A 20,096-nucleotide genomic window follows, 5' to 3' on the forward strand; every position below is an offset into this window, starting at 1 on the left:
TCGTCCTAGACCAACTACTTTCCCAAAGGTGGTGACTCATGCATTACTTATGATTCCTTAGGTATGGAAAGCTTTCGATACATTGCTGCCTTGAATAGGTCTGAACAGAGAGTGTACGAAGGCTCACTATGAAAGGCATCAAAGTCACTGTTGATTTTTACCCAAAGCTGCAAATGTGTTGCTGGTCAAAGCACAGCAGGCCAGGCAGCATCTCAGGAATAGAGTTTTACCCAAAGGTTGTCTTCATCATTATTTCTGTCAATACCTCTTGACTTGAATTTAGTTGTTTCTAATTTGCTGTCATACTGGGTAGGATAGGAGGAGGTGTGATGGACCTTGTAGCTTCCCTGCTAGCTGTTCTGACTTCCTTGCCTTGACTATTCTAGAAGGAAGTGATGTCGAGGGAGAGAAATGTTGAAGCCTAATATATTAAGCCTGTTTCAGGGACATTTGAAGCCGTCAGTGATATTGACAGAAACCTCAAACACCACCGTGTATATCTGACTGCTGTGAGCAACAAAAGCAACACAAAGGAAAATGATATAAATAAGAATGATTCAAAAATTAACAGACCGGTGGAAAGCCTTCAGTCAGTCATGTTGTTAATATATTATCTCAATTGTAATTTGGTATGTCTTATTTCTTTTATCAACATAATTTAAAAGCAGGTGTTCAATGCACTGCCACATGAGACTGAGCATTTTAAATGTTAAATTGGGTACTTACTGAGCCCCTTTCTACCTCGCTCTCCTCCTCCCCATGTTTTTAATCTAAATCATTGGCTCTTTGTTATTTCTTACCTCAGTTACTTTCCTCCCTTCCACTGATACTGACTGGCATATTTAGATTGTAAAATTCTCCCCCTTACCATTTGTAAAAATTCCTTAATCTGATGTACACACCACTGACAAGACTTAGTGCCATTCTTAATTGTCCTTAATCAGGTAGTGGTAAGCTGTCCCTGTGCACTACTGTGGTCCTTTTGCTGTTAGGTGTGGGAGCTCCAGGAACTTGACTCATTGACGGTGAATGGACTTCACAGAATTGACTGGGCCAGGTGTATGTTTCTTGTTACCGATGTTGGTTGACATCAGGAGGGGGCCGTGTGTCCATTTTTATTATTATTCGACCTTTTCATAGCAGTTTAATACCACTGATTGGCTTCCTGGACCATTTCAGAGGATGGTTACAAATCTGAAGTCGCACGTAGGCCAGACTGGCTAAGGGTGGCAGATTTTCTTCCTTAACCCGAATGAATTTTCATAACAATTCTATGGTTTTGTTGTTACCATTTTGGATACAATTTTTGATTCAATGTTTTATTTATTTGAGCTTCTAGATTATCAGGCCAGTAACATCATAACTGCACTACCACCTCTATATGACTCCAAGGCTTTTTCAGTACCTTTAAAGGAGCTGTGCAAATCCAGGTTGGGCAGCATAGGATGCAGGGTCTGCATTAAATGATAACTCATGTTTTCTCTCCACAGATGCTGCCTCAACTGTTGAGTAGTTCCAGCATTTCTGTTATTTCAGATTTCTAGTATCTGCAGTAATTCACCTTTGTGTATAAATGTGTGTTGCTTTTGTTGCTGAACAATTATACTAATACACTTATTTTGCTTTCTGTCCCCTCCCCACTGCACTCCCACCAGGCAGCAAATTGAGGAATCATCCAAACCGATGCGTCTCTCCCTACAACTGGATAAGGCTGTCACAACAAATTATAAGCCTGTTGCAAACCATCAGTACAATGTAAGTCTGGTTTGTTTACTAACCACATTAAAACATGCTATCATCCCATCATCACCAAGAAAAATACATTTACCAAAATTCACAAGCTGAATGTTATTCGGGAAGGGATTATAAATAAATGATGTAGGCTTATATGCAATCTGTGTGTGTATGTGGTCAAGAGTGTGGTGCTGGAAAAATACAGCAGGTCAGGCAGCATCCGAGGAGCAGGAGAATTGACATTTCTGGCAAAAGCCCTTCATCAGGAATTCCTGAGGAAGGGCTTTTGCCCGAAACATCTATTTTCCTGCTCCTCGGATGCTGCCTGACCTCCTATGCTTTTCCAGCATCACACTCTTGACTCTAATCTGCAGTCCTCACTTTCAGTCTGTGTGTGTGTGCGTGTGCGCGTGCACAGTACATGTGAATGGGGCCTTACCAAAACATACAACACTGTTATTTAGCTTACCCATGTATTAATGTTAATCCCTTTTCATTATGTTTTATTACATCACCATTTTAGCTAAATCGAAAGAAAGAGGATGTGGTAACTAAACATGAATTATTTTACCATGTGGAATGTGGAGTAGATGTGGTCAGAATTGGATTGACTTGTGGTCGATGTTAGGAAAAGCTTAACAAGCAGGAATGGGAAAATCAAAACCAGGCTACATAGATTTGTTAGATGGTCCCAAGGTAGAATGTTATGCCAGTCTGTGAAATATTTCTCTTTTGGAGCTTCTTGATGGAGAGAGAGGGTGTCCACTGTATTTTCCCTTGCCCAACAAGCCAAGCTGAACCTTGCCCCTCCCTAGCCACAACCTGTCCCCTACCCTATGTCTGAACTCGTGGACGTTCTAATTTCTGTCCTGCCTGTTCATACTGTATCCACCCTCATCTTGCGCAAGATTGCCAAGGCCAGCTCCCTCCACCCCATTCCCACCCCCCACACACAGTCTCCCTCTTCAGGCTCTCATTACAAGTACATGGAGCTGGTTCTCTCTTCTCAGATACTGACCGCCATCTTTTCAAAGTGACCATTACCAGCCACCTCTGGAAAGCTCTACAGCTGCGAACGGCCTTGTTTTTGCCAGCTTCCTCCCCACCTTCACTCTTCCCCTTCTCTGTGTTGTCTTGCCAGAATCCACACCCATCTTTCCTGCATCCTTATGTTTGAATCAGGTTTTGGCCATCCCAGACTCCTCCAGCATCATCTCTGGAAATGTCCCATTAGTGGGACAGACCCACCCAGCACAGTGTATACAGTCAGCGAGGAGTGCCATGAAAATCATCAACGTTGATCCCAGACCCCATGAAATCTCAGGGCAACCTACCACGCCACTCAACTGATCATTTGGTATTTCTCCATATCAATCACCACTTGGAAGAAGGAATGAGGATGATATAGCCATTCAGAACACTCTGGGTGGAGGATTTCACTGTCTATCACCAGCCATGATTCAGTAGCACCAGTGCTGGCCCAGTGCTAAAGGACAAAGCTATTAGACTGCAGCAGTGTGAGGAAACCAACACAAGGGAAACAACTACTTGACCTCATCTATACCAGTCCACTCTTTCCAGATGTGTCTGTCCATGGCAGTGTCAGTAAGAGAGGTTACAGTTCTGATGGAAATGCAGTTGCATTATCACATTGAGGATATCCTCGTCATCATTGTGGGCTGTAACCAATTATATAAATGGAGTAGAATTTTTTTGAAATTTTAGAAACTCAAAACTGGGCATCCATGAGTACCATCTGGAGTAGCACTGCTGCCACATAGCACTGTGGGTCGAGATTCAATTCCAGCCTTGAGTGACTATCTGTGTGGAGTTTACACATTCTCCCCCTGTCTGTATGGGTTTCCTCCCACAGTCCAGATTTTTTACACAGGTTTGCATGTGGAATGACCTTTCTGAAGAAGTGGTGGGGGTGGCCACAGTTCCAACATTTAAAAGACACAGAATAGGAAAGGTTTGGAGGACAAAGGTCCAAACACAGACAGGTGGGGCTAGTTTAGTTTGGGATTATGTTCAGTGTAAACTGAAGGGTCTGTTTCTGTGCTGTCTGACTCGATGGGCAAGTTAGGTGGATTGGCCGTACTAAATTGCTTCATAGTGTCATGGATGAGCAGGCTGGCTGGATTAGCCATGGGAGATATAGGGTTACAGGGATAGGATGAGATATGGGTCTGAGTGGAATGCTCTCTGGAGGGTCGATGTGAACTCGATGGGCCAAATGGTCTCTACCTGCACTGTAGGATTTCTATGATCAGCAGCAGAATCATATTCTAATGCAAGCTAAGCTTACAGTCTTTGCATATCTTTCACAATATCATTATCATCAAGCCAAGACATCAACTTAGATTCAGTGAGGAACACAGGAGGGTGTGCCAGAAGCAGCACAGACATCTCTAAAAATAAGGTGTCAACCTGGTGAGGTTACAACACCATAGCATGCATGTAAAACAGTGTGCAATAGGAGAGCCAAGTAATTCCACAAGCAAATACAGGGTCAGAGCTCTGCAGTATTGGCGCATCCAGTTGTGAATGGTGGTGGTAAATTAACTGAACTAACTAACTGAAGGAAGAGGCTCCACAAATATCCCCATCCTCAATGAAGAGGGAGACCTGCACATCAATGCAAAAGACTTTGCTGAGGAATTTGTAGCCACCTTGAGCCAGAACTGCCAAGTGGATGGTCGATCTGAATTTCCTCGTTGGGATCCCAGCAGCACGGATGCCATTTTGTTCAGTTTACCAATGTCACAAGGAGGCAGCGGATACTGCAAACGCTATGGGCTTGATGGCATTCCAGCAACAGTACCAAAGACTTCTGCAGAACATGCCATGCCCCATAGCCAGGCTATTTGAATACAGATACAACACTGGCAACTACCCAACAATGTGGAAGAGCAGGACAGAGATACCCAATGTGATAACACATCCCATTAGTCTGGTTCTGTTCTTCTTCGAGAGAAGGAAGCTGTGTGGGGTCTGATTGAAGTATTCAAAATCAAAAGAGATGTGGGTGAGATTAAGTAGGGAGAAATGTTTCTTCTTGTGAAAAGATTCAAGAATGAGAGGCACAGATTTCAAATAATGTTTTTTTTAAAATGTTAATAAGTGGTCTGAGTATAATCTCAACACGGTAAATGATTCGGGTTGAGGGCAGCACAGTGGCTCAGTGTTAGCACTGCTGCCTCACAGCACCAGGGACATGGGTTCAATTCCATTCTCTGGCGGCTGTCTGTGTAGAGTTTGCACATTCTCCTGGTGTCAGGGTGGGTTTCTTCCGTGTGCGCCAGTTTCCTCCCATAATCCAAAGATGTACAGGTTAGATGGATTGGCCGTGCTAAATTGCCCATAGACTTCAGGGATGTGCAGGCTAGGTGGATTACCATGGGAAATACAGGGTTACAGGGATGTAATGGGTCTGAGTAAGATGTCTTTCGGAGGGTCGGTGTGGGCTTGATGGGCTGAATGGCCCACTTCCACACTGTCAAGATTCTATGGAATGCTAGCCTAAGAATGTGGTAGAGGCAGGTGCAATCAAGGCATTCAGAAGGTTATTAAATGGTTATTTGAAAATCAACCATGTGCAGTGTTATGAGGGCTAAGCAGGATAATATTTTGAGGTAAGGTGCTCACATTGTGAGCAGGCGCGAATACACTGGGTGAGGTAATCTGTTTCCTAAACCAATATGTTGTGGGTCTAACCAAAGGTGAGGCAGTTTTGAATTTTGAATTAGAATTAGATTCCCTACAGTGTAGAAACAGGCCCTACGGCCCAACAAGTTCACACCAACCCTCTGAAAAGTAACTCACCCAAACCCATTCTCCTAACTTACCATCCTGGATTTACCCCTGACTAATGCCCCTAGCCTACACGTCCCTGATCACTATAGGTGATTTAGCAAGGCCAATCCACCTAACCTGCACATCTTTGGATTGTGGGAGGAAACCAGAACACTCAGAGGAAATCCACACAGGCACTGGGAGAATGCGCAAAATCCACACACAGTCGCCTGAGGCTGGAATCGAACTCGGGTCCCTGGCGCTGTGAGGCAGCGGTGCTAACCACTGAGCCACCGTGTTGCCCTGGTAATGTAAATAAAGCAGTTTTAATACATTATCTCAGAGTAAAAGAACCATATTTGTGGTGCATATTGATACCAATGACGTGGGCAGAAAGAGAGATGAGGTTGTGCAAAGGAAGTTAGGTGGGGAATTGAAAAGCAGGACTTGTAGGGTTGTAATCTTGGGATTACTTCTGGTACCATGTGTCAGTAAGGCTAGGAATAGGAGGATTGTACAGTTAAAAGGCTAAGGAGCTGCTGAGGGAGGGTGGGCTTCAGATAGGTGGATCATTGGATGTCTTCCAGGGAAGATAGGACCTGTAAAGGAAAGACGTGTTGCATCTAAACTGAAAGGGCACTAACATCCTGGCAAATAGGTCGCCTAGTGCCACTCAGGCGATTTATAGTTGTGTGGCAGGTGGGAGGGAACCAGGGCAGTTGGTCAGCTAATAAAATGACTGAGGAGGAGGAGGAGTCTGAGATGAAAGCCAGTAAGACCAAGGGGAAGAACAGACCAGGAGAAGTTACCTACAGCAGACTGGCGGTCTGAGGTGTGTTTGTTTTAATGCAAGGAGTATGATGGGTCAGCCAGATGTACTTTGAGCTTGGTATAATTCATGTAACTATGATGATGTAGCTATTACAGAGGTTTGGTTGAGAGAGGGACAAGACTGGCAGCTTAATGTTCTGGAATTTTGTTATTTCCAGTAAGATGGCGAGCGATGTAAAAGAGCTTGTGGAATTGCATTAATGATTCGGGACAGCATCACAGCTGTACTGAGGGAGGACACCTAGGAGGGCTATCCAGCGAGACTATATAGGTAGAGCTCAGGAATAGGAAGGCTGCAGTCACTTTGGTGGGTTTGTCCAACAGGCTTTCCAACAGCCAATGATTGACAGAGGAACAGATCTGAGGACTGATTATGGCAAAATGTGAAAACAGCAGGGTTGTTATGTTGGGTGATTTTACCCTCCCCTATATTGACTGGAACTTTCTGAGTGCCAGGGCTAGGATGGGAGAGAATTTGTTAGGTACATCCAGGATGGTTATTTGAAACAACTGGGAAGGGACCATACTAGACCTTATTTTGGGGAATGAGTCTGGCCATGTAATTGAAGGGGCATATGTAAGATTTGGTAACTGAAGACTGACAGAGCCCTCAACGAATACAATGATAGCAGGAAAGAACTCAAACAAGGAATTAGAGGGCTAAAAGGGACCGTGAAATCTTGTTTGGCAAACGGGATTAAGGAAAATCCCAAGGCATTTATACATATACAAGGAGCAAGAGGAAGGTTTGGGAAAGGGTATGTCCATTCAAAGACAAAGGAGGGAATTTATCCATGGAGCCAGAGGATGTCAGTGAAGTCTTTACCGAGGATTTTTGCATCAGTATTCACAAAGGAGAAGGACATGCTGGGTGGTGAGTCTTGGGCAAGGTATGTTGATTTTCTAGGGCATGTCAACATTAAAAAGGAGGTGGCATTGCCAGTCTTAAAAAGCAAGAAAATCGACAAGTCTCCTGGACCTGGTGGGATCTATCCCAGAATGCTGAAGGAGGCAGATGTGGAAATTGCTGGGCCCTCATATAAAATCTTTGTATCCACTTTAGCCACAGGAGAGGTCCCAGAAGACTGGAGAACAGCCAACATTGTTCCCTGGTTTAAAAAAGACAACAGGGATAACCTGGGAAATTACAAGTTGGTAAGCCTTAAGTCAGTGCAAGGAAAACCTTAGGGGACATTCCTTAGGGAAAGAATTTAATCCCATTTGGAAAAATTTGCAATTACTAGGGACAGGCACCATAGCTTTGAGCAGGGAAGGTCGTGTCTCAAAACCTTGATGGAGATTTTTGAGGAATTGACAAAGATAATTGATGAGAGCAGGTCGGTAGGTATTTTTTGACAAGGTACCTCCTGTCAGGCTGATGCAAAAGGTCAGGTTACGTGGGATCTGTGGTGAGGTACATACCTAGCTTTGTAATAGGGAAGTAGCAATATGGGAGGGGTTTTTCAGATTGCAGATCTGGGACCAGTGGTGTTCCTCGGGGATCAGTGCTGGGATCCATGTTGTTTGTAACAGATATAAATGATTTGGAGGAGAATGTAGTTAGCCTGATGAGTGGGTTTATGGATGAGGCTAAGATTGGGGAGAGCTGTGGATAGTGAGGGGGATTGCCAGAGGCTACAGCATTATGTAGATAGTTGTAGAGACTTGTGTGAAGAAATGACAGATGGAGTTTAATCCAGGCAAATGCATTTTGGAGATCTAAAGCAGGAGGCAAGTATGCAGTAAAAGGCAGAACTCTTAGTAGTATCAACCTACAGAGGGAATCTACGATGAAAGGTCAACAGTTCCCTGAAAGTGCCAACAAAAGTGGATAAGGTGGTCAAGAAGGCACATAGTATGTCTGCCTTCATTGGTTGGGGCATAGAGTATAAAAACTGGCAAGGCATGTTGCAGCTGTATAGAACTTTCCTTCAGCCACATTCAGAATATTGGGTTGTGGTAGCCACACTCGCAAGAAGGATATGGAGGCTTTAGGAAAGCCACGGAGCAGCTTACCGGGATGTTGCCTGGTTTGGAGGGTATTAGCTTTAAGGAGATATTGGACAAACTTAGTTTGTTTTCACTTGAAGGATGAGGGGCAATCTGATAGAAGTTTACAAAATGATGGGAGACGTGGATAGTAAGAGTTGTCTTCCCAAAATGGAAGTGTCGATTACTGGGGACAGAGGTTTAAGATAAAAGAGGATAAGTTTAGACAAGATGTGAGAATCAAGCTAAGTTTTACACAGAGTGGTAAGTGCTTGGATTGCACTGCCAGAAGAGGTGGTGGAGGTGGCTACAAAAGCAGTGCTTAAAAGGCATCTGGACAGATACATGAATCGACAGGGAATACAGGGATACAGGCTGCATAGAGGCAAAAAGTTTTTAGTTTAGGAAGGCATCATGTGATGGCGCAGTCTTGGGCTGAAATGCCTGTTTCCTGTGTTTTACTGTTCTTTGTATCCTTCAGAGAACAGTGACCACAACATGGTAGAATTTTGCACTCAGTTTGAGAGTGAGAAACTTAGATCGGAAACAACTGTGCTAAACCTATGTAAGGATATTTACAAAGAGATGAGAGCAGATCGAACTGATAAGGGAGTTCAGCAGAAAAGATAGTTGAACAGACATTGAAGATAATTGTTTGTGACTCAAGAAAGATATCTCTCAGTGACGAAGGAGGATTTCAGGAAACAAATAAACCATCCATGGTTAAACAAAAAGCTAAGGACCACATCAAATCGAAGAAATAGCATACAATGTGACAAAGATTAATGGGGAACACAAATCAGGAAAGTTTTAAAAATTGACAAAAAGACAAGAGGAAGAAATAAATTTAAGCCTAACTTAGCAAATAATATCAAAACAGACAATAAGAGTTTCTTCAAACACTTTCATATATAAAAAAAGAGAAGCCAAAGTGAATACTGGTCCACTAGAGAATGAGGCTGGGAAGCCAGGAAATAGCAGAGATGCTGAACAAATCCTTCACTTCAGTCTTGACTGTGGAACACCATAACACCAAGAGCAAAAATCAAGGAGCAAAAACAGAAAAAACATAAATACTGTGTAAGTATTCGCAGAGGAAAAACTACCAGGGAAATAATAGGTCTAAAGATACAGAGATAGTGGACCCACTGGTAATAATTTTCCAAGAATCCTGAGACTCTGGAAAAAGTCCCAGTAGATTGAAAAACAGCCACTGCAGCACCTTAACTCAAAAGGGAAGATGAAAAACATAATTATAGACAGGCCAGTTAGTTTAACAACAATCATAGACAAAATGTTCCAGTCTGTTATAAAGGATATAATCCTAGAACATTTGAAAATACATAATATGAACAAGTACAATTGAGATAGCTTCATGAAGGAGAACTTATGCCTGACAAATTTATTACTGCTTTTTGAGGATGTAACACGCAGGATAGATAAAGGGAAATCAGTAGATGTAATGCATTTGGATTTCCAAATGCCATTCAATGGGGTACTGCATATTAGGCTACATAATAAGAGTACATGGTGTTATAGGGGAGGCATTAACACAAAGAGAGGATTGACTAACTAGTAGAAGACAGAGTTGGGAGAAGGGAAATATTTTCAGGATGGCAACTTGTAACTAGTGGAGTGCCTCAGGTGTCAACACTGGGGCCCCAATTATTTACAATATATATTAATTACTATTAGTGGATTATAAAAATGAATATACACCCTCCAAAGGTTTGGGTGACACAGAAATAGTTGGGAGGTTGAATAGTGAGGATGGCACAAAGTCTACAGAGAGATACAAACGCATTAATTGAATCAGCAAAACTTGGAAGATGGAATATAATGTTGGAAAATGTGAGGTTATGCACATTGGCAGGAAGAATAGAGAAATCAAATATTATTTAAATAGAGAAAGCTGCAGCACAGAGGGATTTGGGAATCCTCCTCCATGAATCAAAAAAGCTACATCCAAGTTCAGCATGTAGTAGGGAAGGAAATGGAATATTGACCTTTATTTCAAAGGGAATGCAATATAACAATAGGGAAGGCTTGCTGACACTGTACGGTATAACGATAGGGCAGGCTTGCTGACACTGTACAGTATAACAATAGGGCAGGCTTGCTGACACTGTACGGTATAACGATAGGGAAGGCTTGCTGACACTGTACAGTATAACAATAGGGCAGGCTTGCTGACACTGTACGGTATAACGATAGGGAAGGCTTGCTGACACTGTACGGTATAACGATAGGGAAGGCTTGCTGACACTGTACGGTATAACGATAGGGAAGGCTTGCTGACACTGTACGGTATAACGATAGGGAAGGCTTGCTGACACTGTACGGTATAACGATAGGGAAGGCTTGCTGACACTGTACGGTATAACAATAGGGAAGGCTTGCTGACACTGTACGGTATAACGATAGGGAAGGCTTGCTGACACTATACGGTATAACGATAGGGAAGGCTTGCTGACACTGTACGGTATAACGATAGGGAAGGCTTGCTGACACTGTACGGTATAACAATAGGGAAGGCTTGCTGACACTGTACGGTATAACGATAGGGAAGGCTTGCTGACACTACGGTATAACGATAGGGAAGGCTTGCTGACACTGTACGGTATAACAATAGGGAAGGCTTGCTGACACTGTACGGTATAACGATAGGGCAGGCTTGCTGACACTGTACGGTATAACGATAGGGAAGGCTTGCTGACACTGTACGGTATAACGATAGGGAAGGCTTGCTGACACTATACGGTATAACGATAGGGAAGGCTTGCTGACACTGTACGGTATAACGATAGGGAAGGCTTGCTGACACTATACAGTATAACGATAGGGAAGGCTTGCTGACACTGTACGGTATAACGATAGGGAAGGCTTGCTGACACTATACGGTATAACGATAGGGCAGGCTTGCTGACACTATACGGTATAACGATAGGGCAGGCTTGCTGACACTATACAGTATAACGATAGGGCAGGCTTGCTGACACTGTACGGTATAACGATAGGGCAGGCTTGCTGACACTATACGGTATAACGATAGGGAAGGCTTGCTGACACTATACGGTATAACGATAGGGAAGCCTTGCTGAAACTATACAAGGCACTAATCAGACCACACGTAGTTTTGGTCCCCTCAACAACGGAAAGATATATTGGCATTAGAAATAGTCCAGAGAACGTTTTTTACATTGATCTCTGGTATGGAGGGATTTTCTCATGAGGGGATATTGAATAGATTGGCCTTCAATTCCTATTTGAGTTTAGAAGATTGAGAAGTGACCATATTGAAACGCACAAAATGTTTAGGGGACTCAAGAGGGTAGATGTTGGGAAACGTTTCCCCTTGTGGGTGTGTCTAAAACCAGTTAGATAGAGACAAAGAATTTTCTTCTCTCAGGAGGTAATGATTCTGTGGAATTAGTTACCATGAAGAGCTGTCGAGGCTGAGTCATTAAATCTATTTTTAATCAGTAAAGGAATCTAGAGTTCTGTGGATCGGGCAGGAAGTTGAGTTGTGGGTTTGCAGACTGGCCATAATCTCACTGAATCATGGAGCAGACTCAGTATGCTGAATGGCAGACATCCGCTCCTATCTATTATGTTCTTATGAAGGTGGTTAGGCCAAGAACCTTGAGGTACCTGGAGTGAAGTCCATAAATTAAAATGAGCTCCAACAGCTACAAACATTTTAGCCCAAGGAGAGTTTTTCCCCCTGATTCGCATTGCTCTTCATTCTGAAAGTGAGTTGAAATGTGAACTCCATTTCTCTCTCTTCACAGATGCTGCCAGACCTAGTGAATTTCCCCAGCATTCTGTGCCTGTGCCACTGACTCTAGTCTTGCTTGGGCTTTTTAAGCCGCACTCTGTTTAATGTGGCCTTGAGTTCAAGGGCAGTCACTCTCACCCTCACCACCTTGGGACTTCTGCTTTTCAGTCCACGTTTCGACTAGTGAGTGCTGTAATGAGGTGAAGAGCAAAATGGCTCTGGCGGGACCAAAACTCAGCATCAGTGAGCAGATTATTGCTAAGCAAGTGCTGCTTGGTGGTTCTTATAGTACCCTTTTTTCCCCCTCCTATCCCTTAAATACTTTTTGATTAATAAAAATCTGCTAACGTCGGAATTAACAATTAAGCCAGCAAATATCGCCAATTGTCAAAGAAAGCTCCAAGCCCCCCTCCTACCCTTCATGTGTTGAAATGTTGCCTGATTTTACTCCTGAAGGATCCGTCTTTAAAAGAAAGTGGATGGAGACCACCTCTCGAGGGGCTTGTCAGGTCCACACCCCTCACCAACCCACCTTCCCCTGCACTGCAGGAATTGCAAAACCATACACACACACACACACACACACACACCCAGCTCCGTCCAAGGCCCCAAAAGAGCCTTCCACATCCCTCAAAGTTACAGCTGCACTTTCACCCATGTCTTTTACTGTATTCATTGCTCCCGATGCGGTCTCCTCTATATCGGGGAGACAGGGCACCTACTCGCAGAGCACTTCAGAGAACATCTCCGGGACACCCGCACAAACCAACCCCACCACCCCATGGCTGAACACTTGACCTCCCTCTACCATTCTGCCAAGGACATGCAGCTCCTGGGCCTCTTCCATCACCACTCCCTTACCACCTGACACCTGGAGGAAGAACGCCTCATCTTCCGCCTCAGGACCCTCCAACCCCATGGCATCAATGTGGATTTCATCAGTTTCTCCATTTTCCCTCCCCCCCCCCCCCCCCCCCACCCCCACCCCCGCCCCGCAATCTTATCTCACATCCAACTTTCCAGCTCAGCACTACTTTCATGACCTGTCCCATCTGTCCATCCCCTTTCCCACTTATCTGCTCCACCCTCCCCTCTGACCTATCACCATTACCCCTGCCTCCATCCACCACTCGCACTCTCAGCTACTTTACCCCAGCCCTACTCCCCTCCCATTTATCTCCACCTATAAGGCTCCCAGCCTCATTCCTGATGAAGGGCTTATGCCTGAAACATCGATTTTCCTGCTCCTTGGATGCTGCCTGACCTGCTGTACTTTTCCAGCACCACTCTCTCAACAGGAAAAGCAGAGACCAGTTATAAATAAAACATTGTCAGTAAAACGCCCAGGTTGGGGTGGATAAACTGAACACTTTGACAATATCCTGCCAATCAGAGAAAGCCAGCATGGATTTGTAATGTAGAAATTATATTCCTGCTGAAGAGCTGACTAAAGAGTGTCTCTAGATACTATTTATATGAACTTCTGGAAGGCACTTGATAAAGTGTGTCATGTTTTCCTGTAACCTTTCTGTTTTCTCTGAAGATCATTAGTCTGTAATTCCCTTCCCGAGGCCTTCCTGTCGAATTGATTCAAGCTAGAGTTGGATGTTTTGGCCAGGCAAGAGAGTTCTGGGCTATTAGAAGCAGACAGGAAAAAGGAGTTCAGATCACTCTCATATCAGCTACGAGCTCATTGAATGACAGATTAAATCTTGTGTTTCTAAAAGCTTTTAAGCTAAATTGTCAGCAAATTATTGACCTGGTTAGGGAGTTGACTGAGTAATGCTGTGTAGGGATATGCAGGGTGAGGCTGTCAGTGTCCCATGAGGATCTCTGGAGTGACCTCATCACCGTTTCTGTTCAACACATTCCTTGCCCCCTCTTTCCCTCACTCCCTTTAGTGGATTCCTTTAAGTCTACCTCTTCACAATATTTTGATCGTCTACTGTAATATCTTACATGACGAGATGTCAACTTTTATAATGCCCGGGTGGACTCTGTTATGTAAGTGCTGCATAAATACAAGTTCTTTTGGAGGCTCAGCGATTCAATGTTTTTTGATGATGATCACCATCTCTCAGATATTTTTGGGTGAAGGATCCCTTTTTCAAATGGACTAGTTATCATGGACTGTCCCAAACTAAATGGCAATATTTGAACACTCATGATGTGATGTGTTGTTGTGAAGAGAGTGCCCAGGTTAGTGCTCATAAAGAAACAGGTACTGTACTTATTTACAGGTGACAGGGATATGGTGTGTGTGTGTGTGTGTGTGTGTGTGTGTGTGTGTGTGTGTATGAATGTTCATGCTGTATCTTTTTGCCCTTGTCTACATGCAGGTCAATTAGTGTGTAAACTCTGGGAGTGGGGTAGGGTGCTTACTGGGCCTACTCTAGTTGCTGTGTCCCTAGATGCCCTAAGTCCTAGACATTCCAAGGAGCCATTATTCTCTTCAACAGCTTATTTTGCTTATGATAATTTTGATGAGTCTCCAGGAGACATCCGCATGTGTAAGGCACGGTCCTCATGTCTCTGAGCCATAAAGTTATGTACACAAACATCAACGTTAACATTTCAGAGTGTTAGTGAGCGAGCACTGTTGGCAGTGTCATGCTTTCAGTTGATACATTAATCATGTGTGCCCCTCAGTTGGGTGTGAAAGGTCCCTGTGCACTATTTTGAAGAACATCAATGTGTGCGGTCAATACCAACAGATTATCTGTACATCACATTGTCTGTGGAAGCTTGCTTTGCTGCTATGTTTCCCACGTACAACAGTGACTTCTTTTCAAAATTACTTCATTGGCTGTGAAACATTTTGCTACCTCTTAGAAAAGGTGCTGTGTAAATGTCTTTGTTTTTCATATTGATCTCTTCCTCTGCATTAAATACTGATGCAAAGTCATTATTCAGCATGCCCAATACTTTTATTTCCATTTGCAAAAACATCATTAGAAGACTTTTGTGGACCCACACTGCTCATGCCTGTACTTTTTTTTTCCTAATGTTATTGTAAATCTTTTAATGTTGATTTACAATATTCATATTCCTTTTTGTAGCTCTCACTGTCTTGAAATCCTTTGTTGTTCTTGGCACCTTTTACATTTTCCAAAATCTATTATCATTGTATTCCTTTTATTTTAATTTTGTTGTCTCTTAACCCAAGGACAACTGAGGAGTTAGGTTTTCTTTTTATTGGGTCGAACTCTTGGCTGTTTAGGTGCAAATACCTGCTGTGTATAACTGGTTCTTTTTTGGAATACAACTCACATATTAACTGTCATTGTACTTTTTGAAAGCATTTCTAGGTTTACTATGGACCACCTCTAGCATACTCTGCTGAAGGCTGTCTTTCTTAAATCTGGAATCATAGCAACTGCTTTGCATTTCTTCCTTATACTGTTTAATGCGATCTTTTCACAATCGCGCTCGAATAAATGTTCATGTGATATTTGGCTGTTAAATAAATCAATCTTGCCATGTATTCCCAAATCTGGTTAGGTGGATTGGCAATGCTAAATTGTCAATTGTGTCCATGGATGTGCGGGTTAGGTGGATTACATGGGAAATGCAGGGTCACAGATCTCGGGTAGGGTGAGTACTGTTTGGAGGGTTGGTGCAGACCCCTTGGGCCGAATGGCCATCTTCCATGTTGTAGGGATTCTGTAATGATTCTAAGGCGGCCAGCCCCTTTGTCGGCACTGGAGCATTTTGCTGCAGAAACCTAGAGACGCACCAAGGAATTTCATTATCTTTTTGATATGTGTGGCTTTGCCTATCGCAATCTACACCTAAAACTCCCCAGGTATGTGGTTCTGCCTTTGCTACATGCATGATTATACTCCGCCTTTATACAGTCTGCTATTTCACCGATACCAGGAAGCTGGTACACATCTCCTGCTATAGTTTGTCATTTTGTGTGATTTAGTTAGACCCACAAAATTGCCACTGCATGCTAACCGCTGGGATTTACTCTTGTTATGCAAGTAATTTCATCCTTTTTCACTGAGGCAGTTCTTTTTGACCTCTCTCCCTACCCTCTCCTGTGCACCTTTATAACCTTAGGGCCTTAGCACATTATCTTCCCAGACCTGACCATCTCTCGGCCATGATTGAGCATGGTTAATACCCTCCAAGTTGAATGTGTGTGTGTGTGTGTGTGTGTGTGTGTGTGTGTGTGTGTGTGTGTGTTCAAATTATTGTGTTTTTGAATTTTAAAAAAGTTTATTTGAGACCTAAAGCTGTCATCCACTCTAATGTTTTACTCTCTCATTTCCGATTTCTTTATGTTTATTTAATAAGAGCATAAGTGGGAATGGAGGGTTAAAGATATAAAGAGAGCCTGGAAAGACTGGGATTTTTCTTTCACTGGAGTGTAGGAGGTCGAGGGGTGACCTTGGAGATCTTTATGAAATCATAAGGGGCATGGATAAGGTGATTAGCAGAGGTCTTTTCCCTCGGGTGGGGGAGTTCAAAACCAGGGGGAATATTCTTATGGTGAAAGGAGAAAGTTTTAACAAGGATATGAGGAGCAATTCTTTTTACACAGAGAGTGGTTTGTGTGTGGAATGAACTGCCAGAGGAAGTGCTGACTTAGTCTTTCAAAGACATTTGGATAAGTTCATGAATTGGAAATGTTCATAGAGACATTGGCCAAGCGCAGGCAGAGGGGACTAGTTTAGTTTGGGTCGGCATGGACTGGTTGGGCCGAAGGTTTTGTTTCTATAAGGCCATAAGACATAGGAGTGGAAGTAAGGCCATTCAGCCCATCGAGTCCACTCCGCCATTCAGTCATGGCTGATGGGCATTTCAACTCCACTTACCAGCATTCTCCCCGTAGCCCTTAATTCCTCGTGACATCAAGAATCTATCAATCTCTGTGCTGGATGACTCCATAAGAAATGAGATCAGGTATGGGTTGTTCAGCTGCTTGGCTCTGCTCTACCATTCAAAAGGATTTTATCTGATTTGACATTCCCCATATCCACATTTCCGTACTGATCTACCTTAGTTTAGTATCATGTCACACATTTAGTTCTTGTTCCACTAGTTATTTGACCACAGGACACTGGGAGCAAATAGGATTGAGAAACTGGTGTGGTGCAGCAGGAATGATAGTTGTTGACGCTGACAGGAGGTTATCTGGACCACAAGTGTTGGTAATAGAACACTGAATCGAGAATGCAGACTTTCCATAGAGATCACGTGACAGTCGAGCACATTGGATTCAGTCAGTTCTTCACTTTGTTTCGCCTTTCATATTCTAACAAAATTGAATACAAATTCGGGGAAAAAAAGGCTAATGTCTGGCCTCTTTCCAAGTGCTTCCTGACACAGCCGTCTTGATCTTAGACAGTGTCTGTGCATGGCTTCAGCCAGATAAGTCAGCCAGGCAGCTGTCCAGCAGACAGTAAGATCTCGCTGCGACGTGTAGCCTCACTTGGCCTCGTTAAGGGGAGGTACCCTCCCCCTCACTACTGATCGCTAGCCTGTCGGCAGGGCTGCTGATGAACCTGTCTCTGTGGATATTGAGTGAGGACAAGCTTTCGCTGAGCTGCTGCATGTCCATCTTACAGGCAGGGGTTCCCACCTGAACAACAGCTTGCTGGGCAAGGTGGTCAGAAGCAATAGACAGCGATTCTTTAATAAGTTGAAGTAAAAAAAACAGGGAAAGGAGATTTAAGGAAATAAATTGTTGAAATCGGACAAGCTCGGATTCTGCTAACAGTTACCTTTCCAGCTGTCCCAGCGACGCCCTCCGTGGTCTGTTCATTTGCTGCAGTGCAGACAGCAGGCTGCCTTCTTCCAGAGACAGCTCAGGAGCTGCACATTGGGGGGTTCTCTGTGGAGCCATTTCAGAGAGGCCTTGGTAGAGACCTCGTCATGGTCATCACTTGTGGGAACATTGGAGAATGAGCAAATCTTGAAGGGGTGGGGGTGGCGCGCAAGAAAGAATAAGAATATATCCTTGTGTTAGTAACACTGGGCAGCTCCCTCTCCTTGTCTCATTCATTGTTGTGTTGTAAGAGTGAAATGCAGTGGCCTTTGCTTGTTTCCCTGAAAAGGTTCCTGCTGTGTTCAGAGATATGATGGTTTAGTGGTTTCAACACTAGATGGTTAATCCAGAGATCCGGGTCATATTCTGGGGATTCCACCATCTGGTGGGATTTGAATTCAATAAAAATCTGGAATTGAGTCTAATGATGAATGTAATCTATTGTTGTTGGAAAAACCCATCCGGTTCACAAATATCTTTTTAGGGAAGGAACCTTCCCTGGTTTGGCCGGTGTGACTCCAGACCTACAGCCCTGTTGCTGACTCTTAACTGCCCAATGGAGATTAAACCTGGCCCAGCCAGTGACACCTTCATCCCATGAAAGAATAAACAAAAACAGTTTGAGCACTCATTTTCTAATATTGTGCTTTCCATTAGATTGAATACGAGAGGAAGAAGAAGGAAGATGGGAAACGTGCCCGTGCTGACAGGCAGCAAGTACTGGATATGCTGTTTTCAGCCTTTGAGAAGCACCAGTACTACAACATCAAGGACCTGGTGGACATTACTAAGCAGCCAGTTGTAAGTAAAAGGGAATATGTGCAGCTCAAAGTCCACCAGTGCCATCTGGTGGATTTAAAGTGTTTGACAAATTGACGCTTCTTCAATAGCAGCCTCAATTAGAGGCACATGGACATTTTGTTTGGGATGTTTGTTGCTGAATGGTCTTGCATTAATATATCCTAAGCAGCATGAAGCTTCACAATGAGTTGTAGCTATCAGATGAAATAGTGAATTTGTTTTTGCACTCCACAATGCACGTATCACCTCTCCTGCCTGAGTTAACAGCACATAAAGCTCATATGACAGCACAATAAACTTATCCTTAACTTGTATAAATTTCCCCAACAGTTTGTGACAAGAAATAATAATAGTTTAATTTGGAAGCAGTAAGCAAGTACAGCGAAGATAAATTGAACTGAAATTCTCACTCAAGATCATTTACTGTTGTGGTGCTGTGATAGTGTCCCTACCTCTGGATCAGAAGGTCTGGGTCCAAGTCGCACCTGCCAGTGAGGTGTTTATAACCTGTCAGAATAGGTTAATTTTTTTTAAAAAAACCTTTTGATCTTGCTTTCCAAACCTTTCCAATTCATCTCCGCACTATCGAGGTTGTACATTTGAAACGCTGTGCAGCAACTTCACCAAAAGGGACCAAAGATTAGTTGAATTGACCTGTTTGGAAATGCTGTGGTGTACATCCAGGGCAGGAGGAACTTTAATCTGGCCGTTCTGGTTCAGAGGTAGAATCATTACCATTGCACCACCCATTTGGAAGTAAAGATTTTCCATTAACTATGTGTGCCACATGTTTCCAATTCAGGATTAATGTTCGGGAGCTGCTAACTGAATTGGGACTCAGTGACTGTACTGTAGAAAATTCTTGTGCCACGGGTGGCTATGGTCAGTACAGCAGGAATCAAGCAAAGAAAATGGTGACAGCTTGTGTTTATACATAGAACACTAAAAGAGGTCATTTAGCTGATTGAATCATTGCCGGCTCTTTCGAAGAGTGATCCAGTTCATGCCGCTGTTTTTCCCCAAGTTTCGAGTATTTCCCCATACCATCCTAAATGACCACTCTGAGGTGTGTATAAAAACCAGCACTTCATTCAGGGAAAGAAAAGGTGAGAGGGCTGACAAGATTGGTCATAGAGGGGAATGTAGGGCAGTTTAGGGAGAGAATTCAGACCTAGGCTGTTGGAAGTATAGTTGGCATAAAGTGGTCAGATGTATTAGAAACTGGAGTCAGTGAGTCAGTGCAGAGCAATAGGAGAAGAAAGAGATGAGTTTGTGGAAGGTTTAAACACAGGCAGTATAATTCTACATTTGAGCAAGTTGGAGGATGGGAGCTAATGTCTGTACAGGATGGATATTACCCATGGTGTGGGATAGTAACTTGATTCGAGTGGG

The 20,096-nt window shown here is 43.4% G+C and overlaps 1 protein-coding gene across 1 annotated transcript in view; it reads left to right on the forward strand.

The window, feature by feature from the left end:
• The window catches only part of gtf2f2a (general transcription factor IIF, polypeptide 2a), a 115,850-nt gene that overhangs the window by 93,168 nt on the left and 2,586 nt on the right, over positions 1 to 20,096 (forward strand). The window contains exons 7-8 of the mRNA XM_060833354.1: positions 1,656 to 1,755; positions 18,561 to 18,704. Coding sequence (XP_060689337.1) covers positions 1,656 to 1,755; positions 18,561 to 18,704 — 244 coding nt within the window. The remainder of the gene's footprint in view (positions 1 to 1,655; positions 1,756 to 18,560; positions 18,705 to 20,096) is intronic.

Source organism: Hemiscyllium ocellatum, chromosome 12, assembly GCF_020745735.1.
Source record: "Hemiscyllium ocellatum isolate sHemOce1 chromosome 12, sHemOce1.pat.X.cur, whole genome shotgun sequence".
Taxonomy (NCBI): Eukaryota; Metazoa; Chordata; class Chondrichthyes; order Orectolobiformes; family Hemiscylliidae; genus Hemiscyllium; species Hemiscyllium ocellatum.